Raw genomic sequence first — 24,993 nt, 5'->3', positions numbered from 1 at the left:
TTATTTGCGACTCGCAATTTGCGAGTTGCAAATAAGGAATGTGTAGAAATCGCAAAAATTATTGCGATTCCTACCTACATAGCATTTTGTGAGTCCTTAATAGCGATTCCATAAAAAACGCTATTAAGAACTAGCTAAGCTGCTTTTTCCTACATCCGGCCCTCAGTATGGTCCTTGTACCTCTTCGATTGATCAAAAGCAGAGAAATGGAGAGTGCCGAAGATTCCTGCAAAGTGAGTTGCCGTATTCACCTCTCGGAGTGGTGACAGCGGTGACTGCAGTGCTATGGAGCAGTAGATTAAGTCCCTGACATTTAACTCTGTGAGCAAGATATGCTAGCAGTAGGACTTCAAAAAATACAAGGGTGGCTGGGCCCAATGGGAAGGAGGATAGGCAGGGCCACAATATTGTAAGAAAGGAATGTTGCCTATGCCTCCAGATTAAAATTAAACACTAAATGGTTAAGGATAAACAAAACTTTATTAGTTTACCCTGACGTCGATTTACGTCTTTTAATTGTAACTCAGTTATCAAAAAATTGTCTTCTTTTTACATAAACAGACCAAAGATCGCTTTCAACTTCATATCTGGCCACATACAGTTTGGAAAACAATTTGTGCGTATATACAGTGCAAAAAAATATCAACAGTGAACATGTGAGAAACGACTTTTTAACCATAGATACATGGTCGTGACATGGACACATTAGTCATAAACATTGTGAACAAAATAAGCAATGCACGGTAAAAGGATCACAATCAACGATATACTAATTGGGAGAAAGAAAGGAAATGTTTCAAAATCTACTCCCAAAACCTGACATGGATTAAATAATTATTGTTCAGGAAAATTGCCCATTTTGGCATCAGTAACGTTAGCATGAATGTCTGAAAAAATGCCGACGCGTTTCGAATCCTGTTAAATGGTTTGCAGGATTCTCATCAGGGCGGTGTCATTCAGGTCCATGGGAACTGTTTGTGAAAAGGAAAAAGGGGATTGTTTTAGCAAACGGGGTCCTCTAGCCAATTATGTACAAGTAAAGAAAATATGCGCATCTCTGAATGCGACATACCTTGTATTGTTCTGCCCAAAGTTGATCTTGTATTAGTGCAGGATCGTCTATGCCGCAAGATTTGGACTGCAACAGAGTGAAATTTAATTAAGTATCATGGTCACGCGGGTTTGGCTCACCTCAATCGGTGTGCGTGAAAAAATAGTTACCCTTGCTGGTCGAGACCCAATGGCTAGTGTGCCGATTTCAGGAAATCAATCCGTGTGTTGGCTTGTTCATCTCTGAAAGAAAGTTTACAGAGTATTGGGATTTGTCTTAGCTCGCGTACCCGTGAACTGCAAGTTAGCACCGGGAATGGGAACTTACTTGTGAACGGCGCTGTCAGCGCAGGAAGGTTCTCTCCGGTATCGGTTAATTTATGTTTTCAGTTCTGGGGGGGCAAGGAGGATATAAAAGATCACTACGCTGGTTCTTTGCTTTTAGCGCAAAAAACAAGTCACGGTGTCAAGGGGGTTTGGGGCTTACCGTGAATCTGTGCAAAGAGCACCGCTTGTTTGTCTCACTCCAACCCGGCACACTCTGGTTGTGGGTGTCCTCAGCAGTGCCGGTTCTAGCATACACATCACATGTGTAAGCTCTAGACCAATCAGAGCCTCGAGAGACTTGTGGTGCTTTCTGGGATATGATGTTTTATGCTGGAGTAGATCAGTTTTACGCCCTGTTAATTTCGCTGAGACTGTTTAGGCCCTTTTTAACACTGTCAAATTTAAGAATCAGGTATGCCTCCTTGCGAAGTAACATGGTTTCCACATCGGGATACCGTTTGGAATCTATCCAAACCAACGTTGTCCATTTAAAAGCATTTTCGCTGTGGTTGTTGGCTGTAAAGTGTTCCACCATGGGCGCGGACATGACTTTTTTCTTTATGCGTGAGCGGTGTTGAGTTATTCTGGCATTGATGGGTTGGTTTGTTTTGCCGATATATACTCTGTTGCAAGGACAAACCACCGCATAGACGACATTTCGGGTCTTACAATTTGTGAAGGATTCGTGTTTCCATTTGATGCCATTGTTGGTAAAAGTGTCACCTTCCATTGTTGTGGAACACGACACACAGTTGCCACATCCGGGTCAGAGAGGCTGTCATTCAAAAAGACAGTATAATCCAGTTTTGGATTTACTCACAAAACTAATTTAGGGCGTTCACACCTTTCAGGGGTGTAATATATGAATAACTATACTGACCTCCCATAATTCCATTAATGAGTTTACAATGAATTTAATGATGAATTTATTACAAGTATTTATAACTACTATAACAATAGTAGTAGCAGGTACAATGCGCATCCAAATGCAGTGACGTAGGTAATGAATGGATTAGAGGAGAGGGAACTAAAAATAATGAATTCACCACCATAAGGGTCAGTGCACAATCATCATGCATTTCTAATAAATCATACATGTATTAGCTTTTATTATAACATATTTATAAATAATTTACCCCATGAACATCTATGTACATATAACTAATGCCTACCTCATACTCGCACAACTTCTTACCTCTTACACCTAAACACACCGAAGTTGTCAATTAGCCCTGGTATGTGTAGTGTGCTTTTATGCCTCGGAGTCGTGCTTGTCTTGTCTGCAATGGATCCATGTCGTCCTCGGCTCCATCTCAAATCTCAGAGTCCATGGACAGACATGAACCGTGGACTCGAAGTGCTGAGGGTCATCTCACACAGTGCACGTTCCACAGCAGGGAAACTCTCACTGGCACCTCATGCTTCCTAGTCACTAGGATTGTACAAAGGCATATGAATGATAACCACAATTATTCACTCTATGACTTCACCAATCGAGAGTCGCTAAGACTCAGGTGCAAACTGTGACTTTCTTACTAACATTGCCAATGCGCCCTCTCTTTCAGATCTTCAAATGTTGGGGTACATTGTGTTCCTGCTTCTTGCCCTGAGGGCATCTGCGGAGTTCTGCCCTGACTGTGGTGAGTGCTGTTTGTCTGGCAGGTCACTGCTACTGTCTGATGATTTGTACATGTACAGCTTTAAGTGCAAGAGTAAAGTGAGGATCTACTGTCTGTATGTTTGTATCGTTAGTTTTTTGCAGCAAAAGCATTTGTCACCTCCCGTCCTCTGCCGGGCCCCAAAAGAATCAGGACGAGCGCTCAATGACTCTAGGAAAGTGAGGTCAACAATGCTGGTGTGACATAATATTTCAGAACACATTATGACTTACCATAACAACATACCACAGCACAGAATAACATTACATTATATTGCAATGACATAATATAACTAATTATAATACATCGGTATCTATATACATATTCACTGTAAAAAACAAAGGATAAAGGGATGTTATAGTTAGGTGAATATGTCAGTGACTTCCACCCCCGCCATGCACTGCATATGACCTCACATATTACATCACTGATGACATCATTTATAACATCACACACAGTCATATGTTGAAGACATTGTCTAAATGAGACGATTCTGTCTAATAGCTCAAGGCTGCCTAAAACACTTTAAAAAAACATTCTCTGCTGTACCAAAGAAACTTGTGTGGAACATAGAGAACACAAATCGTCACCGTCATACAGGGTTGCCTTCAATACAAAGATACAAACATATTCAATGATCCCACACACTTACCCCCATTAGCTGGACCCAGGCTGAACAAACTCAGGTAGAAAAGTACATTGGTATTTACCTGCCGATATGGAAACTACAAAACAAACTAACAAACTCATTGGATGAGATCATCAGTGAGGTCATCAATGATGTAATTTGAGATATCATCAGTGATGTCCTGAATGATGTCTTAGAGCACGTCATGACTTATGTACTATGTACTATGTGAGGTCATAAGCAGCGCATGACGGAGGGCACAAATAATCAAGAATCTTTTATTCAGTTTCTTTACCACCAAAGTTACAAAACATCCATAAAACATATGACATCAATCATCATACTTCTGTCATAAATATGTTAAAAATCATTAACTTTCATACAACTTGCAGTATACTTCATGTAAATTATGTTTATATTACAATTGTTGCCGATCAATAAATACAGAGATTCTCCCACATGCAATAACTGCTGATACAGTACCACAAATAATTATAAAAATGTGTAAAACTCATCTATTCCATATCATATCATAAAGGTAACGTTGCTCTGAGTACAAAAAGGTGCCATCGTGAAGATTAGACCAATAGCTATTACAGGTATCAATAGAACCGAGCCCAACGGCGGACTTTCCAATCAGCCCCTCACAATAGTTTCGTTTTTTTGTGAATCGTCCTGTGCACAATTACTCCGGCACCTGATGTTGTACGGTGCCCCTGTTTTCCAGATCTTTGGTCCATAAATAGGGCTCCCGGTTTTATGGTATTTATGTTTTTTGTCATTTCCGTCTGTATTTATCCATATTTATTTTTGGGGCATTTTATCTGTGTTTATCCACATTTATTTTTACAATAAGCAGAAGGAATCGCTGCAGCCAGTATTTTTCCACATTTATTTAAATTGACAATGCACACGTGCATTCGGTTGTTATTGGTCAACACAATACATTCATCAGAAAACTTCGCAGAATGTCTCAAATACGCTTAAAAGTGCTATCACAAGCCATTTGTCTCAGAGCCCTGCAGTTTCTGTCATCGGCACAGAGTGCTACATCCTCTCCCCCACTGAACACGATCCTCACCCACTGGGAGAAACTCACACGCCCTTCAGCTACAACCCAATTGTGCCCCGCTATAAACACCTAGAAGCAACTCAATTCAAACCATGCGCTAGACAAGAGCAATTTGCTTCCTGAAAAAAGCGACAACATTCTGACAAAATTAAACACTCATAGGGAATACAACTTAAAGCTTTTACACTCCTTATTCAGAAAGCTAAGGGCATGAAAAGAAAAGTAGCGCTTGACTGGAAAACTCTGTAAGGTGGGGCTAATGTGTTTGGGTTTGAATAAAACCAATCTGGCCACTATGCAACTGCTCTGCCTTGTTTTATTTAGTTATGTATTTATTGTTTGTATTTTTAAACCCATTTTCTCTCCTCCTGAAGCCGCGTTTTGGAATAGTTTTATTTGAGAATGTTAGGTTTGCACAACACAGAACTGGAGTCTAGCCACCTTGCATGGAAAATCAACACTGCATTCTAACCCCAGATGGGGTACGTGGGGAGCTTGAATCGGTGAGGGCGGTATGCGAGGAATGGAGGATGGGCCTCAAATTAGCATCTGTATGATATGCTTAGATCCTGCTCCGTTAGAGGTGGTGCATAACCGACCAGCCAACAGCTTTGCCAACATCTCTGGTGTACACAAGCAGTGGCATGAAGCTAGTCATGGGACGTGCCAGATGCAACAAGTTCAGTAAGTAGGTGACTAATGGATTCACCATAGACGTGTGTGTCTCAGGTCTGAATCCTAATGAATCTTCGCAGCCTTCTTTCCTTCGACAGTAAATAAAATGGATACCACTTACGTAGTAGGCCAACAGTAGCACCACTTTATCATTCTTTAACCATCTGAATTATGGTCAAACGCAGGGCATGATGAAAGGCGGGGGGTACCTGGGAACCCGAATTTCCCAACTTGATTGTTGGTGGACTCTTTTTGTATAATGTTTCTAATAATAATTAGTATTAGCATGTGGTTTAAGGACACATCTTCAAAGTGCAAAACTTAGGTGAGTTCATTGACTATGTCAGCGTGTGAAGCAAGGTGTGCTTTGTGCAACAGAGGGGGTCTGATGTCATGTTGAGCCTTTTGGTTAGTGGGGCAGCGGAGTTGCAAAGGTGGGTGATCCATCCAGATTCCTCAACAGGCAGATATTATTGAACCAATTCGGGTATCCTAGCTGGCACAAGTGAAAATAGCTGACCATGTCCTGGTACAATTTGCCGACACCGGGACATATTGGGCGTAGCACATTAAGGGAGTGAGGGAGACCTCAGGCCTCATTTATGAGGCCGTGCGTCACTTTTACGCCGCTGGTGCGTCACTTTTTGTAACACACCAACAGCGTAAAAAATGTGACTTGTTGCACCATATTTACAAAGTGACGCATCTAGGTAGATGCGTCACTTTGTAAACCCTTGGGCTACATTATACCTACGCCAGGTATAATGTATTCGGGGGGCGTTCTGATGCAAGAAAGGGTCGTAGAAGTGGCGCTGTGAAATCTATGAGATTTCACTGCGCCACTTCTAGGACACAAATGCTTCAATTTTTTACATCTGCCTCACAGCAGGTGTAAGACTGACGCAGGCCCTTCCACACGGGGCTTGCCCCATGTGAAAGGACACATTGCTGGAGTTGAGTCACTTTTGTGTCACACTCCAGCAATGCGTCACTTTTGCACCTACATATACGTCAGAAATACTGATGTATCTGTAACTCCTTGCGACATGATGCTTCATACTGTAAATATGACGCATCATTGGTGTCGCAAGGAGGGCGCAGTGAAAAGTGAAGCATCGCTGTTTTTACGCAGCGATGAGTCACTTTTCAACTCCAGCGGCCTCAATGCAGATGCCAGTTCTTTTGGTTTCATTTTGGATGCGAAAAGGCAGGAACCTAACACCTGGATGCGATGCCATGGAGGAAACAAGATCCCTCTTCTGTCTCCGTTTTGCAGTTACCATGACGTCATCGCCCCATCTCACTTATAAAGATGGACAGCTAGACAGACATATGCGTCCTAGATAATGTTGGATATAAAGCTGGGTGTGCGTATAGTAGAAATGCATAATTTTCGCTGCTTAAAATCAGATGTCCACATACCAAATTTTTTCATCAGGCCTTGCGCATTCCTTAAACATTCATTTGAAGAGGGCAGGTTTTTGGCTTTTTCTTTAGGTAGGATGAAGTAAATATTGTGAACCTTAATACAATATCCTCTTCTAACTTATTGTATCTTGTTCACGCAGTATAAAACTTTATAAATAAATAAATAAAAAAATAAAAGTGTCCTTTTTTTGGATTCATTTTACTGGGGAATGAATGACAGAAAGGAAAGGAAAGAACAGTCATGGTGTTCTGCAAGTGAGGGGGGGGCGTGACAAAGAGGTAGTAAGAGGAAGAAAGAGGGAGGTCCGCAGAATTGGACACTGTCCTTGTCATGTCCGGGCAAGAAGGAAGAGACAGCAATGGCTATGGGCTATGCAGTCTGGCCACAAACTCTGCAAATACTCTGCTTCTAAGTCTCACTCACTTAGTTACACCCTCTTCCTTGTGTGTGTCTGACTGAGCCCTGCCTTCCAGCGCAGCCCGGGCTGAAAATACAAGAATTGGGTTTCTTCTCTCCGCTGCCCACTCCCCCCTGTCCGCCCCAGGCATGTCTGAGAGTGAGATCGCAGCCCGAGACAAGGGGGGGAGGGGGGCTGAATGCGGTGTGTGTGAGAGTGATTCACCTCTCAGAGGTGGGGCGCTGAGACCAATGCCGGCCTCCTGGCGCTGGCAGCCGCGGATCATCTGGGAGCTCAGGGCACTGTGCCTCCTGCCAGGATCCCCCAACGTTCAGGTACTTACCGAGCGCTAAAACAATTAACAGGAATAGCAGGCATTGTGACGGTGAGACGGAGGGTGGCTGCACACAACACAATCCGACGAGCTGAAGGGCACAAACAGCAGCATGAGAGTGAATTATTTAGAAGTGGCCCATGTGATTACGCTCGAATCTGTGTGCCTCGTGCTCAGCTCTATGCACTACCTTCCGATTACTGCTTTTGCCACCCCCCCCAAACTGCATACGCCACTGACTCCAGCCCAAGCCCCTCATACTTGCCTTTCTTTTGAAATGGCTGGCCATGCTCACTCGAGGGGCGCAGTGGAGCCCCAGACATGGCTGGGGCAGCTAACAAAAGTCCAGCAAAACTAAAGCTGGTGTTTCGCTTTACTGAAGGCAGCCACAGCCCTAGAAACAGCAAGAGGGCGTGACGAGGCAACTTTGCTGGAGCAAAGCAGCACGCAAAATGTGCTAATACTTTCCAGTTTTTACATATAAATACAGACAAAGGAAAACATGTTTTCTGTCTGTATTTATATGTAAAAATCCGTGTAAACGGAAAACCGGGAGCCCTATATAAAGCAATGGGAGGTGGGTCAGGTGATGAAGTCAAGGCAGAGGTAGTGTTTTTTTTTAAAACCTTTATTCATATTCTTTTTTCAAATTTAATTTCCTATTACAACAAAATAGCTCTGCCAACGCGTTTCATTCCCATATGTGGGAAATTCGTCAGGGCTGAAAGCCAATTAACATAAAAGCCTAATCAAAAAACACGTACACAAACCAACAACATGTAGAAATATAAAAGACATTATAACCCACAGAGGACAAACAAAAACTTTATTTTTCCTTGTAAATTGCTAGTCAAATGGCGGAAAGGATCCCCACCATACACCGCGCTCATTGCTTGCCAATGGTGTCTAGGTATCTTTTGGTCTGTCCATCATACTGTGCTCACCCTGTGAAGTAAATCGGAAGTCGAAGTTATATACAATGGAAACTTCCCACAGGATTGCTTCCAGGTGCCAGCAGGGCATTTTTTACAGCATGCCAAAATCTCACCTATGGTCCGGGTTCAAAGTAGGGCCCAATCTCACATACATACTAAGACCTGAAGGAGGACTATACAGTCTTATTTATCAGTTGCCAGGAGGAAATGGGACGAAGACCCACCCCTCCCATTGACAGACGGGGAATGGAAGAGAGCTCTGGCCCAGGAGGCTGAAGTAACAAGTAATGCCAGATTCAACCTCATCCAATTCTATTATTTGCATCGCACATACCTGACCCCGTAGCACTGAACGCAGTTTACCCCAGGGCTGGACCCATCCTGGCCTCAATGTGGCACGGACCATGCCACATTACTCCATATGACATGGACTTGCATATGGTTGCAGCAGTACCAAAACCAAGTGGTAGAGACTCTCCGCTTTGGTCCGACAATACGAATAGAAGTCGCTATAAAGAAGTGTCTGTTGGGCATATCCCCAACCCCAAAGAAGGGGACATGTATAAGGCTTAAATTTGCCCTGTTGTGGTTGGTTATGGCTGTGAGTAGTTGGCCTGGTATATGCTGTCCACTAATTAAAGTGGGCACCTTGCACCAGTCCAAATGACCCTTATGATGTATGCGGTCAAAGATACCCTTTAGAAAGCTACCCTAGTGGTAGCTGTGGAGAGCAGCCTTCAGGCTTAATCTTGAAGGAATGTAAGCAGCTTGTTTTACCAGAATATCACCTCCTGAATGACTAAGTGAAGGAGAACCACACAGTAGTTATATAAAAATATGTATTTTTTAATATAGGACTCTCTACTATCCTCTACACGAGGATAGAACACAAAGCATACAATATGAGATCAATAGAACAGTTGTAAGTATCACAATACACAGTGGGATCCAGGGGGAGACCAAACCATTTACTAAAATAGTGGTATAACAATCACAACTTGACTAGAGACAGTGCCTATTGCACATAGAATCACTGGGACTCCAAGGAACCACCCAAGGTGATGACACAGGGAGCCCACAGAGTAAGTATGGGCAAGTTTTGCAGATCTGCAGTCTGCGAATTTGTGCGAAATCGCAAAAAAATCAGCGAGTTCACGGATTTTCCTACGAACTAACGGATTTTTTTGCGATTTGCACTGGAGTACTTTTTACTGGCTAATCCACTAAGTGCTACCTCGTTGGGTAAATGTATAGTGTTTTTCTACACTACTGCTGCGTAAAGTGCCAGAAGAGTTGTCTCCAGTGACCATGTGTGTGTTACTATGTCATCGCGCCGAAGGGCGCAGGGGTCCCTTGAGTGAGCTGTCCATCATAGTGGGTAAATGACGGGAAGACAGTACACACCGCTAGTGTGTGTGGGGGGCATAATATGCGGAACTTCTTTGCAAGTTCACATGCCTCTTGTGTGTATAAAAGGTCGGAGACCGATCAGAGCAGCAGATGAGGAGAAAGAAGTTCCTGGCCACAGGAACTGCATGGGGATTGCGCTCGTGAAAGTCAAGGAGGCAAAGGCCTCCAATCAGCATTACAGCTAATTTTCAACGGTAGATATGGGGAGATAGCACACCTGCCCAGCCTCGACAATGCTCACGATTGTTTTGGGGCTGATGAATGCGTTACTGAATTTGAGCTTCAACTAGGGCACCTGCTTTATTTATATCTGTAAGTGCTTCCTGTTGAGATTTAATTTTTGTGACAGGAGCATCGTATCCAAGAAGATGCCACCATTTTGTGCGATAACTCTACTCAACTGGAGTACTTTTTACTGGCTAATCAGTAAGTGCAACCTCATTGGGTAAATGTATAGTGCTTTTCCTACACTACAGCTGCGTAAAGTGCCAGAAGAGTTGTCTCCAGTGACCATGTGTGTGTTACTGCAATCGCGCCGAAGGGCGCAGGGGTTCCTTGAGTGAGCTGGCCATAAAAGACAAAAAAGAATCAGCCCTCGAGTGAATTTGCGAATTTTTGGCAATTTCGCGAGATTTGCAGATCGCAAAATTGCTGAAAATCCACAAATGTTGCAAGTGGAATGGATTTTTGGCCCATGCTTACCACGGAGGATGGGTGCAGTGGGGAAACACGACCGAGTGCTCCATACAACTTTATGGGAAAGTTGCGGTTGGAAAGTAAAAGTTTAAGGACCCTTCTAGGAGGACTTTGAGCGAACCCTTTGGATCTTAAAAGGTTGAAGAGCTATCCCACCCATAGATACTGTAGTACCCGGTCTGAAGTGGTGTGGGAAACTCCAGTCGTTCTCAATCGAGGGCTGTGAAGAAGTACTGCTGCTGTGAAGGTGAAAAGGGTCCAGTAGAATCCAATCCTGTATTCTGGAAAGAAGGAACCTGAAAGGAGAGGGGACAAAGTCTGGGTCACTTCTGAGTGACTAGGGGCTCGGCAGACGAATGTTCCCCGATGTCGGGTGCTTCAGGTGCGAAGAAGGTATGCTTGACTCTGCAGCCACGAGGCTCAGGAGATGTCGAGGATAATAAGGAGCCAGTGGTGAGCTGTCCCATGAAGGATGTCGATTGCTGAGGGGTCATTGTCTGGCGGGGCACCAACAAGCCTTGGCAAAAGCAACTTATTTAGGAAGGTCACGCAAGTTACGGTGTGGACCAGTAAGGTCCAGGAGACTCACCAAGCAATGGGGAGACAGGGCACTTCTGGAGCAACCAGGAAAGTCCATGAGAAATCAAAATGACCCTCAGAGGAACCCACGGGCTGAATGACCAGGAGTCGGGGGGACCTCAAGCAAGATTGCAAAGTACCTGCCCACAGAGCACTCGGTGTGAGGAGGCCAGAATTCTTTGGTGAAAATACTGCTCACAGAGCACAGAGTTCAATGCACAAGCTCAGGAATTGCCAACAAACATATGCAACTGCAAATTGAGGCAGAGCACAGGGGCCTCAAATTCAGTGAGAGGGAAGATCAACCTCAGGGACCTTTGGAAACTGCCCTCCTGTATTGCTGAGTCTATAGTAGCTCAGGAACAGCAGACTGGTCAGTTGCAGTTAGGTTCCTGCAAATGCAGGGAAGTGACTCCTTCACTCTAAGGGAGATTCTTCAGTTGTCTTAAGTGCACCACACGTCCTGCACGGAGCCTGTATGGAAAGGGGGATGAAGTTGAGCCCTGACAAGGTCCAGCAAAGTCCAGAATGTCCAGACGGTCGAAGGTCAGTGGTTTCCTCTTGTAGAATCTTGTCCACATAACATTTCAAGTCTTACAGCCAGTTAAGCCCACTGGAGAGGGTTAGACAGATTCAGGGGACCCTCCTAGGGGAGGGGCAGGGCAGAGAGGTGGCTACACCCATGTCCTTTGTCCTGTTTTACGCCGAAGCAGGAGCCGATGGCTCCCAGAATGGTTTGAGCTGGACTATGCACAGGGACACCAAAAGTACAGACTTTTAGGCACTCTCAGAGTGCACCCATCCAGCCCCAAAACACTAAATCCTGCCTGGGTTGTGGTCGCACCTCCGTGTGACAGGATGCCTATTGTGCTGCCTTCCTCTGCTCAAGCTTGGCTCAGTAGCAGGCGGGCAGAAATGTGTCTCTGGTCGGTAGCATCAATTTAGTACTGTCGGGGTCGAGAAGGCTGGCACCGGTTTGACCAGTGACTACTGTTCCCAATAAGGTGCGTGAGCGAGCACACCATGGTCCCATGGTGCGCGCAGTGTCCTGAATTTAGCGCGCACAAATCCCTGAAAGACCGATTTTAAAATGTGAGCAGCGCGAAAGACGTTCATTTCCTGGTTGCAGGAGGCAGGAAGAGACAATGGTGACACGAGCGGCAGGTAAGTGTCTCCCTTTCCGGCTGTGGGGTTAGGGAGGGCTGGCATTCACTTGCTGCATTCATTTTCCTAATGGTGCGCAGTTGTAGGGCTGATGTGGGCCTTTGAGATAGTATTTGTGTCAATTGCAGCACAATTGTGCTCTGCAATTAACATGAATACTATCTCAAAGGCCCACATCAGCCCCACAGCGCGGCACCATTAGGAAAATTAATGCCGCAAATCTAAACCAAGATGTGTGCTTTCAGGATTCTGAAAACACACGTCGTGTTGGGTAAATTTCTGCATTTCTTTTCTTAAGAGTGCACTGTTGCGGGGCTGGTGAGGACCTTCGAAATAGTGTTCATGTTAATTGCAGAGCACACGGGCTCTGCAATTAACATGAATACTATCTCAAAGGCCCACATCAGCCTCGCAGCCGTGCACTATTAGGAAAAGGAATGCAGAAAGTCAACAAGCACAACGTGTACTTTCAGGATTCTGAAAACACACGTTGTGTTTGAGACTGCGCATAGCTTCCAAGGTTTCAGATTGCTATGTGTGACATAGTCATATTTTCAGATGAAATATGAGTGACATTTCAATGACTAGGATTGACACCAGTGGCGGAGCTAGGCGGCACTAGTTTTGGGGGCGGGCAGCATATTCAACTAAATACCTCAAAGTGTTGTGAGCATGATTATTTGGGAACATTTAGTATTTTCGTCAGTCTGTCAGAAATTCCAGGCTGACAGAGGATGCTCATTGCCAGCTTTTTACTTCACACACGCTTTGCTGTATTTTCAGCAGTCTCTAAGCAAAACCCCAAAGAGAAACAATTTGATTTGTAAAATCAAAACTAAAGAGAAAATACAAAATAGCACGAAATAAGCTCTCACTTAAAAACTAAGCCCAAAGTAGCATACTGGTTAGCCCTCGTTGGCAGTGCCTTTTAGTTTAAAATGTAATGGGTACATTTAAAAACACAACATGTATTATATGCATGGATACACATTATCATTTCTACACTATTTAAATGGCCGATTCTTTTTTATGTTTGCTTCAAGTATTTGGATGTTACCCCAGATACAGTTCTACCAATGAACGTATATTTATGTCTCATTTTATTGCAACTAAAACCAGAGGTAAACAATGCTTGAACAATAAATCTACATCAGATCGCCAGCAGACTACTTCTGGGCAAATGCAGGCATATTAAAGGCCTATGAATTAAAAAACACAGGTACAAACAAACAGAGGCTGCTTGGGTGTAGTTCTGTGCATAAGAACTATTTGAAAGTCTTAACCTGCCCCAAATGCAGCCAATTTGCTTAAATAGATACTGAGATTTGGCAACATCTTGTGGCCACCTAAACTTTTTTCATTGGAAGTTAAAGATATTCGTCAAGTAAAAAAATGTGATCAGAGAAAACTGCTCAGAAAAGGGCGAACCATGTGGGAATCAGTGCACAATTCACACTTATATTATGCCTCGTTCCAAATGGAAAGCTCGAAGCGATGAAGTAATATTGCTCGTAGTAATTACAACTCCCCCATGGTAACGCTAATAACAGGTGTGAAAATATTTCAATATGATATTGGGAAACTCGTAATGAGCCACAAGACAGATAACGCTCAATTCTGACATGGCTGAAACTTGCGGGTCACTGGAAGAGCGCCAGCCAGGCAGCCCCAGCATTCGGCCCTGGGTTGCAGCACCAGGGATCCAAGAAGCAAACACAGTAATAGCAAGTGCGTGGAAATGTCTCTTGTGCATGGGTTGATCAGCGGGAGTGTTGGTACAAAATTCCTCTTTAAAAAACTCACACACTGTCTCCACAGTAGCCATTGGGTGCACTGACAGTAACTACTCTGATGTCAAAGTTATCGTGCGGCTGCAGTGGTGCATTGTAGCAGTGCTAGCGCAGATGAGCCCAGCCAGCTCCTAAGTATGCCGGGAGCCTCGCCCACCACTCTCACAGCTTTCAGCATGGTGTGTATACATCATAGACACTCCGCTTGATAACTGTGAGAGGTGCTATAATGCGTGACTTTACATTTCAGTGCGGTGATGCGGACCACCGCACTGAAATGCGATAGTCTCACGCCTGATGCGTGACACTTGGAAGGGCTGACTGCATTTCTTTTATTAGTGCGGGCTGCGGAGCTGATTGTGGGTCTTTGGCAGTTTTGTACAGTGCTAACTCTATCCGAAGGAATCTGAGTGCTTTACATAAGCACCAGTTGCATTACGGACGGACACATTCATTTTTAGGCTACCTATACTCTAGTGCGTCTACACCATCCATTACTTTTCTTCATACTTGTTTTATTGTGCCCCTTCCCTGTGTCTCCTGTTTATGGTGATTTATTTTTGTAATTCTTTATATATTCTGTGCTGCACCCTCTCCAATGATAGGCCAAAGCTCTCCTGCCCTGTATGGATTAACTATGGCACCAGCCATCACTGTGTCGCTACCCTGCAGTGATCAGCTATCACCCATCGCAAGCAGGTAACAAAAGAAGAGAGTGAGACCATTATTGGCGCGAGGCGCTTGCTGCTTATTGTCATATGTTTGAAATAGAGATACCTTGAGCCCTTCCATATTTGAGGACGCTAAGGCACGAGCCATTTATATCATTTTCTAAAAGGTAAAAGATATTTAAACCAGAACCTTTTGGTCTTCTACGTTTCAATCCCAAAACAAAGAAAAAATGAAAACGCAGGACAGTTTTTATTCAAATGAAGTAGTTGTAAAGCGGATGCTGTCTGCATTAGCTTTGCAGGCAGAATGTGGTTCAATATATTCATCTAATTTTAAAAAGCATGCATGCTAATATTTTAAGAACAAATGAAATGTGCCTTGAAAATACTATCACATATTTGTCCTGCAATATAAAACACAGGTAAATACAAACATTACTTGTAGTTTGGATTGGGAGTTAGAAAATCATCTATGAACTGTTTTTTCTGTTTTGCCCTAAATCCTGTGCATCTGGTGGTTTGGATCGTGGCTTGTGCCAACCGCTATACTTTCAGAAAGGGGTTGAATGCTGAGGCCAGAACTCATACCTCAAAGTTCTAACCTGAAACTCAATTCAAGCCCTAGCAGAAGGCAACAGACTGTGTTGCTAGTGCTTAATTTGAGCCAGAGGTTGCAGAAGACGTCTAGGGGTTGAAACATACTGGAGCAGTTAGGGTTGTCTTTACTAATAAGAATGCATTTCTACCCAAACCAACCCTTTGTACAACCACTAGTATAATGAAAGATAAGGAAAAAAGCATAACTCTTTAACCTATACCATTCAGTTTGCAAGCAGCTCTTTGACACTTAATACACATGTTTGTAACAGCCATATTAACCCTCTGTACTACTTTATGATGAGTCAAAACTGCAACTAGACAAACAACTCTCTCTAGCAGAAATATTAAACACAGGAAGCCTCCTTTACCGCGCAATCTCAACAACGACCAGCCTTTTCAAAGCATTCACTACCCCGACTGTCACTTTTCCACAAGTTACTTTAACCCTGAAGTTTTTACGACGACTTGCTGTTGGGGGCTTGTTTCTGGACTGGTGACAAGCTATCTCTGACAGGTAAGCCAGACTTTATTCCATAGCTTGCACATCAAATTGTAAATATGTTATGTAATTTAGCATATATGTGATCTTGCATAGGCTCCCAACATTTCCCCACCCTATGAACAGGGCTCAAGTTGAGGATCTTTAGTAAAATTGTATTACGGTACCACCTTTGAGGTCCTGTGCTTTTATAAACCCAAAGTGTACTTGCCAGTGTAACCAATTCATGTCATTGCCTGTATATCTAAATTGAAAACCTGCCTTGGAGTGATATTTGGACCTGCACCTACACGCGCGGTCTGGTTCCCAGTGCACAACGTCTTAGTTGCAGCGCACAGAGATCTTATACTGCTGCACACAGAGGAAAAAAAAATAGAGGGAACATTGCCAGTGAACCCATGAATCTCGCTTCTGAAGGGTGGAATTGTACCTCCCACACCAGTTACTGGTATGGAGGAATGATTCCAATGTGTTTGATACCAAACACAATATGTTTCTCTGCAGCTGTTTTCGAGTTAGCATTTACCGCAAGGTTATAATGCACCTCTACCTAAATGTCCGGCTGCGTCACAGACAACGTGGGAGAATAGTCCCTGAAGACTCTGCTCATGCAGGGGCACCCTCTCACCTCTCACCTCAAACCCAGCACCCTGCCTTCAGGATTGTTGAGGCCTGCTATAGGGGTAACGTATAGGTTTTAAGTGTAGTGACCAATAGAAATAGTGAACCTTACCACCTCTAATTGCTGGTTTAAAAAAGTTAACATAGCCCAGTCTATAAATTGGATCTGGTGCCCAAGTTTCCTGTAATAGGATGATATCAAATGTGTCCATGAACTCCAACCAGTCTTCGGAGTGCATGCGGCCCTTAACATTTCAGGACACTAAATTAAGTATTTCTGAAGGGGGACAACTGCGGGGAACATTGGGGCGAGAACTACAGTAGATGCCAGATCTCCCCCCGTACCCTGCCTACTCTCTATGTTCTTATAGATATCTAGGGTTTCCCCCCCCCCCCGTCCACACATCTTTTGAAACTTTGGATGCTATAGCAGTGGCTTCTTCTATTGCTGGTACTCCCAAACACTCATCTACATCATTTGTAGGTAATGGAACCTCCTGACATAGCGACACTATCACTAACCCACAGTTCTCAACGGAGTTGGTCATCCTAGATGGTGAGTGATGTCAATCTATGGCCTCAAGATCACAGAGGGGGCCAAAGTGATTGAAGAGAAATGGAAATTGCTGAAGATGTGGTGTCATAACTATGGGATGACTCCTAACAGGGGGTCTCCTAAAATTAGGGCGTGTTGGAATAGAGCTCTGTCTATAGGGGTAGAAGTATGCTAGCCCCAAAGTTTAAACGTCACCCTGTCTAGCAAACCGAGCTTCTCTTCGAATGGTCTCCACCACCCAGAGATCCTTAAATGAGATTAGTATACAGTCACCCTCCAGATCTTTAGTGCCATGGCCAACCCAATCTACTCTCCTAACAAAGAGAATTTCAGTTGGCGAGGATGGTGGCAGGGGACGATTTTTATTCAGCCAGAAAATCACCTTATTACGTAGGTCCCCATATGACTCCTTACTACCAGCTTTTAGAGGGGCAACACCTGTTAATACAATTGTATATTGCGTTGCCTCCGGGGAAGGTCTGCACGGGGGATGGTATGCCTAGTGTGATTTCCAGCCATTGTGATTTTGGGGCTTCGATGTTTAGAAGTATGCCCTGATGGTCGCTGTTGAGGGGTACTGGGGTTAGGTTTTGGCCGATCAGTTGACTGAGCTATGTGAGGTCTAACAGAATTAGGTTTATTAGTGGCCTTCGTCTTAAAAGCCTGAGATGGAGTGCCATCAGTTACCTTAGTGGGAATAGCTATTGGCCTCCCCCCCCCAACGGTTTATTGTTGGCTGCCCCTGTAGATATTGGTATAGTGGGTTTACCCATGGATGCGTTATTAATACTTGTAGTATTATTTGCTAGCTGTGTAGTAGTACCTCCCACTAAACCTGAACTAAATAACTTTTGTAGCAAGTCTAGGTTTGTGCTCACTACTGACTCCAAGGTATCTATTTTGGAAGTCAGCAGCCTTGTCCGCTCCAAGACGGGGAGCAGGAGGGTTTTAATCATGGCTTCCATTTTTAGTAAAAGAACCTCATCATTATTAAGGTACATTGGGCAGGGATTAGAAGATCCCAATGTAAAAAGGGAAGGGCATAACACGTTAGGGAAAATTGAGGGTGTTTGTGTATCTGGGGGGCGCTCAAGAACGGGAGCATCATTGTTAGAAGAGTCTTTTAATTTAGGCATCTTGCGATCTCGCCCCCCCCAGGTGACTCGAGTCTTGCTTTCTCTTACGAGTTGTTGTATCTAAGCCCAACGGGTCTGCCTCTACTGGGAAATTCAATGCATTATTACTGGCATTCAGGGCATTTAAAGATAAGTGACTAGATTCCAAGCTTGAATCCATTTCCCCACTGTCCTGGGTTTCAGCCCCCCCGCTAGATTGGCTATCATCTAAATTGTGATCTACATTGACCAAAGAAACAGCAGGGGGGCCCTCCCCCGCACCATCTATGTGAACTATTGCCTCAGTGGTAACAGTTTGTATACAATTAAATGCAGCATGTTTAGCAGGACTGGCAGTAGTTGCCAAGCCACCCAGCGATGATCGCTTCCCACTGACAAGATCGAGAGAAAGTCTTTTTTCCACCATCGCGATTTCCTTTTCCAGGATCCCTGTGGCTCGGGTAATAAAGGCGTCCAGGGGGCCCGAAACAACTCCATTGGTGGTTTTAATTTGAACTGTGCGCTCTTTACCTGATCTTAGAGGCATATTAATATCTGCGTAGGCCCAACTATATTTATGTTGTGTCTCACACACTAATGGAAGGAATATTAAAGGTTTTATAAGAGCCACACAGTCTAGAAGTAGTTTACTATGTCAAAACGCAATTAACCATAGGGATATATTCAGTCAAGGCGTTATACCTGCAGGAGCAGCGCAAAGTCGGGCATAGGGAGTGGGCCCGGGCCGGGCTCTGCCGTACTTGAACGGCCTCAAACGGCCCGCTCTTTGCCCGGTCTTCGCCCGCGCTTCCGTCCGCGCGCGTCTCGCGTTTGCGTCTGGTAGCTGGGCTAAGTAGGTTAAGGAGGGGGCGGGAAGAGGCACCAGGTGCACGCGATTACGTGGCGCAAGCACCTCTGGGCCTCGCAGTCCCGCTCCCGCTGACCGCTGACCTCTGGTGGAGCACACAGGCTCAGTTCTCTCCAAATCCCCGACTGCTGGGCAAAGTCAATCAATTAAAGCTCCTCCGCTTCCTCCACTATCAACTGGACACAGAGCACAGATCACGACTGCGAGCGGCTCCCGCGAAGCGGGGGCCGCAAGTCGATTTGAACCTTCAGGGAGGAGGGGGCGGGAAGAGGGACCAGGTGCGCACGATTACGTGGCGCAAACACCTCTGGGCCTCGCAGTCCCGCTCCCGTTGACCGCTGACCTCTGGTGGAGCACACGGGCTCAGTTCTCTCCAAATCCCCGACTGCGGGGCAAAGTCAATCAATTAAAGCTCCTCCGCTTCCTCCGCTATCACCTGGACACAGAGCACAGAGCACGACTGCGAGCGGCTCCCACGAAGCGGGGGCCGCGAGTCGATTTGAACCTTCAGGTAGGAGGGGGCGGGAAGAGGCACCAGGTGCGCGCGATTATGTGGCGCAAGCACCTCTGGGCCTCGCAGTCCCGCTCCCGCTGACCGCTGACCTCTGGTGGAGCACACGGGCTCAGTTCTCTCCAAATCCCCGACTGCTGGGCAAAGTCAATTAATTAAAGCTCCTCCGCTTCCTCCGCTATCACCTGGACACAGAGCACAGAGCACGACTGCGAGCGGCTCCCGCGAAGCAGGGGCCGCGAGTCGTTTTGAACCTTCAGGGAGGAGGGGGCGGGAAGAGGCACCAGGTGCACGCGATTACGTGGCGCAAGCACCTCTGGGCCTCGCAGTCCCGCTCCCGCTGACCGCTGACCTCTGGTGGAGCACACGGGCTCAGTTCTCTCCAAATCCCCGACTGCTGGGCAAAGTCAATCAATTAAAGCTCCTCCGCTTCCTCCGCTATCACCTGGACACAGAGCACAGAGCACGACTGCAAGCGGCACCCTCTTTATCCCTTTTGTGGCATCATGTATTTTATATTGTCTCGCTCCTCTGTATGTCATTTCTTTTGAGCTATGTTTTATTGTACTAACCTTGATTGATTTGTTTTGTTTGTATAGTATGAGTGATATTGGATCCATTAAATCTTTTTATTTCCACTGATACAAGTTATTTGTAATTACCGGTTCATTACTGTGAGGTTAGTTTTTATCAGATGTTATTATTATAATATTATATTTTAACATGTGCTTTTATGGTTTTAATATCTGAAACCGAATAAAGATGATTTTGATTTGATTTGATTGTGCCACCCACATGAGTATATCTGAAAAGTTACCTCAAACCTGCAAATGCAGTGTCTGTGCACAGTTTTAAAGTTCATGTAGACCTGGCAAGCACACCCCTATGGTAGGCCCGAGGTACCCCCATTGGCAGTGTGCAGTGTATGTTAAAAGTAGGACATGTACTGGTATGTGTGACATGTCCTGCCAGTGAAATACTGCCAATTTTGTTTTTCACTGTTGAAAGGCTATCTGTCCCATTGGATAGGATGGGAGATACTTTGTAACATCTTACACTTATAACTTTACATTGGGAAAATATAGATCAATAAAGTTTAGGCTCTCTTAACACAGAATTTAATGACACATCTTTTAGTAAGGATGTTTTTAAATTATGTGTTTGAAAATGGCACTTTGAAAAAATAGGCATTTTCTTGTTTAACCATTCTATATGCCTCTGCCTGTGGATTGAGTGTCCGGTTTGGAGTGAAAGGGGGTGGAGTTGTGCATTCACTGTAGACAGCCACTGGGGGGGGTTGAGGTGTGCCTGGCCCTTCCTAGCTGCCTCTGGGCATTGTTTCTGGAGCCCCTGCCCCCGTTGCCATTTTCCGGGCCGGCTGTTGCCACCTCACTATCATGTAAGGATAGGTACAATGAACAGTCCCGGCTCCTCAATACCCCGCAGCAACTCAAGGAATCTGCAGGAGGGGGGCACCACCAGGTCCGCATAGAGTGTCACAGGGCACCCAAATGGGTCTCACAGGCAATTCAGCTCAAGCAGCAGCCCAAAATATGATCCACAGGGCCCGGTTCCACCTCCAGTGCCACCAAGCCGGGTGAAGCTGTTGATGTCTCAAGCTGGGAGGGGGGGCCAGAACAGCGCGCCCCGCAACTGACTGCCGCGCGAGAGGGGGTACAGAGCAATCGGGAAGGCCCTCATATAGGCCCACGGGGCCCTGCACAGAGACCCAAAATCTGCAAGGGTGTTGGCTCAATCCAGTTCCTCCTCTGCCCAGTTGTAGACAATATGTGGCAAAGTTCAGTCCTTGCATCGCCACTCTGAGAAAGCCCCCGAAACACCAGAGCTGTCCGGCCACAGAGCTCACCCCAATAAAAATAGGGACATGTCCAGGGGGCCCGGGTCACTGCGCCGCCATCATTGGTGTCTCCTTTTTTCCTCAGGCAGCAAGATAATCTGTCCGGCAAGCACATTATTAAAAGGGGGGGCCCTCTCTTCACCGTCCTCAGCAGTAGCAGGGGTCTCAAGGAAGTAACGGCACTCTCGCCACACTCGCTCTGCTCCCAGGGGCCGCACACAGTCAATAGGCCCAAAAGCCGGGGCCTAGATTTCCGAAGCGCCCCGGTCCGGGGCCTCCGTAGTCAGCCGCACTCAGGTTGGGGGGGAAAGGTTGCCCCCGCCAGTAACGTCGCTTCACCCGCTTCTGCCACTCCAAAACAGCAGCCGGCGTAAACACCACACTGGCGCCGCCGAACTACAAGCGCCGCAGCAGGCCCGCTCTCCCCCGCGGCCCGCGCCTCAGGCCGCTGCCGCCATTTGCTGAACTTGTCCCCGGTAACCGCCGTCGCAGGACTCCACCACCTAGGGGGCAGAGGAGTCCGTTTTCAGATCGTGGCCAGTTGGGGGTATCAGGGCAGCCTCTTGCTCTATATTGCACGCGTTCAGCAGGAATATACAAGCTGTGGCATAGTTTTTACGCCGTGGGCAGGGGGAGCTCGATTAAGCCGCTGCCAATACTCTCGACTGCTAGCCACGCCCCCTCATTTTGATTCTTTTTTTGAATAGACCCTTGAAGTATCCACGCTCCTTGTTGCTAAATGGCGAACCAGCAGAAAAAGCAGAATTGGAGTTTAGCATTGACATGTTGCATACCTACAAAGTCGAGCAGCTCAAGAAATTTTGCAAAAACTTTGGATGCCCCATTAGAAGCACTTCTAGGAAAGAGGAGCTGCAAAAAGGCCTTGTATGCCTGGTGGGAGGCCAGAGAACCTGGGGAGACATATGATGCAGTTGAGGGTGTGCCAGAGAGAAGTTACAGATCCCAGGATTTGCCTATTCGGAGAGCAGCCACTGTTGCTCGCAGCAATCATTCTTCCAGGAATTTTTCTGCAGAGGATTTATAGAAAAGGTAAAGGGCCTGAGATCATGAGTTGGAGGTCATGAGGCTCCAGGCAAAGGAAGAGGTCAGCAAGAATGTGTATGCATTGGAAAAGAAAAAGATTGATCTTGTCACAAGAGATGAGAATGAAAAAGCTTGATTATGAGCTCATAAGGCTTGTGGCCATGAGTGTCTTAGAAAAGAAAAAGGAAATGTGGGTAGCTCAGTAAGTGAGCTCTGCTGAGTTGGAGGTGACAGCCAGGCGGGTGGAGACCTGCTCCGAAGGAGACCTGCTCTGAAGGTGGCAGTAAAAATATAGTACCTTATGCTGAGAGATAAGTACACAGACCCAGAGATGTGGCACTAGACTTGAAGGAGAGGGTTGACATACAACAAGGTGTTCAAGGTTATGAGGTAGCTCAGTTTCTAACAATAACACTACAGCTATGAAAAAAATTTGAACAATTTAAAAAAATGTCATATTTATTTGAAAAAAACAGGAAGAAAACTTGGAAAAAAATATCTCCCTCCCAAAAAATTAAAGCTATTGCCTAGGGGGCATTTATGGTCTTGTGTGAGCTTATCCTGCCCAGCACGGCTTGTTTAAGATGAATATTAATACGCTTTCTTTAATCACGCATTTACCCAGGTTTCTTAAGCACGTGCCCAGAAATAACTTGAGCAGGTACAGTGTCCGATGGTTGAAAAGATGTATGTCCTCCTGAGGACCTGTCTGTCTCTGTAACACAAGCCAACTCTGCATGAGCTCGCCTCCGTGCATGCATTGATCTTACATGCCCCAACATTCCAGTAATGCCCACACTATACTGTTTCTTAGTCCCCCTACTAAGCTCCCTATTGCAATATTTGCAGTTTTCAAACTAAGCAAACACTGTCTTCTCTCCTGCTCCCATTTCAAAGAATTGCAAAACGAGAGACTCTTTGGCTGACTGAGCAGGCTAGGGTGGTGGAACTCCTCCTGGCTGCTAATCTGAGTTGGAGAAAGACATTGTAAGGACTGAAAAAAATAGATTTCCTATACGGAAACTGAAGCAGTAAGCAAGATCTGCCCACACCAACATCCGAACCACAAATGAGGCCAAAAGGATTGATTATTCCTTTTGTGTGTATTTACATTGATATTAACCAAACTTAGGGGTCGATTAGGATGGGGGACGGACAAAGTCCATCAACGATCCTGTCTGGGGCAGGTACCGTCCGCCACAAGGGCGGAGGTACCGTGCCCCGAATTAGGATGCACCCGCCACAGTGGCGGGTGCATCCCACATTTTTTCTCCTGCTCCCATTTCAAAGAATTGAGAAATGAGAGACTCTTTGGCTGATTGAGCAGGCTAGGGTGGTGGAAATCCTCCTGGCTGCTAATCTGAGTTGGAGAAAGACATTGTATGCTCTGAAAAAAATAGGGGGCATATTACCAACAACTAGTAATAATTATCGCTATGTTGGTTTAGCGGCGATATTTTTACCGCCGAGCTGCGGCGATTTTTATCGCTTAGGAACCTTGCTATTATCAAGGTATATCTCCTAAGCGATAAAAATCGGCCGAAATGCATGAATATCGCTGAAAAGGCCGCGATATTCATGCATTACCGAGCTAATGCTCTTAGCCATGTTATCCACCTACCATTGGATAACATGGCTAAGAACTGCTCTGGGCAGGTGTTAGCTTTTGGAGATATTCGCGCTTAGCGCGAATATCTCCAAAAGTTGGTAATAGGAGATAGCGATGTTAGCGACTGTTTCCAGTCGCTAACATCTTGGCACGCCCACTTTGCATGTCATTAGTGATAAATATCACTGACATGCAAAGCAAGGCCCAAGATGGTCGCTATCTCCTACTAGCTGTCGCTAACTGGTGTTAGCGACAGCTAGGTAATAGGGAGATAATTTTATCTCCGCTTTTTTGGCTTTTAAAGCCAAAAAAGCAGAGATAAACCCCCTTGATAATATGCCCCTAGATTTCCTATAAGGAAACTGAAGCAGTAAGCAAGATCTGCCCACACCAACATTCGAACCATAAATGAGGCCAAAAGGATGGATTCTTCCTTTTGTGTGTATTTACATTGTTATGAACGAAACTTAAGGGTCGATTAGGATGGCGGACGGACAAAGTCCATCCGCCATCCTGTCTGGGGCAGGGACCGTCAAAAATGCAAGTTGAGCGTTTCACAGCATGTGTACCACCACCTCCCCTTCACCCTGGGGGCCTGGAACGGGCCCCCAAAGCAAAGCCTGTATGACTTTTCGTGGTGCCACGGAAAGGCATCTGTATCCGGCCATCTTAATATGGCTAGCTTTGTCACCATATTAGACCTTTTCCGCCGCGGTCGCAAGGCGACTGCGGCAGAAAAGCGGCGGACGGTCTTCCCCTCCGCCACACGGTCCCCCCGCCATTGTAATATGGCGGGGGAATATAGGTAACGGACGGGCAAGGATGGTGGACGGATCGCCACCGCCTGCCTGTCGGTGGCGATCCATCAGCCATTCTAATTGACCCCATAATGTGTTC

At 45.6% G+C, this 24,993-nt stretch overlaps 1 protein-coding gene across 1 annotated transcript in view; it reads left to right on the top strand.

The window, feature by feature from the left end:
• The first annotated feature begins 2,950 nt into the window (after positions 1-2,950).
• The window catches only part of LOC147725161 (CD5 antigen-like), a 334,692-nt gene continuing 312,649 nt past the window's right edge, over positions 2,951-24,993 (top strand). The window contains exon 1 of the mRNA XM_086967128.1: positions 2,951-3,017. Coding sequence (XP_086823254.1) covers positions 2,951-3,017 — 67 coding nt within the window. The remainder of the gene's footprint in view (positions 3,018-24,993) is intronic.

The sequence above is a fragment of the Lissotriton vulgaris genome, chromosome 4_1 (genome assembly GCF_964263255.1).
Source record: "Lissotriton vulgaris chromosome 4_1, aLisVul1.2, whole genome shotgun sequence".
NCBI classification, from domain to species: Eukaryota; Metazoa; Chordata; class Amphibia; order Caudata; family Salamandridae; genus Lissotriton; species Lissotriton vulgaris.
This window is presented reverse-complemented; position numbering and strand designations above follow the sequence as displayed.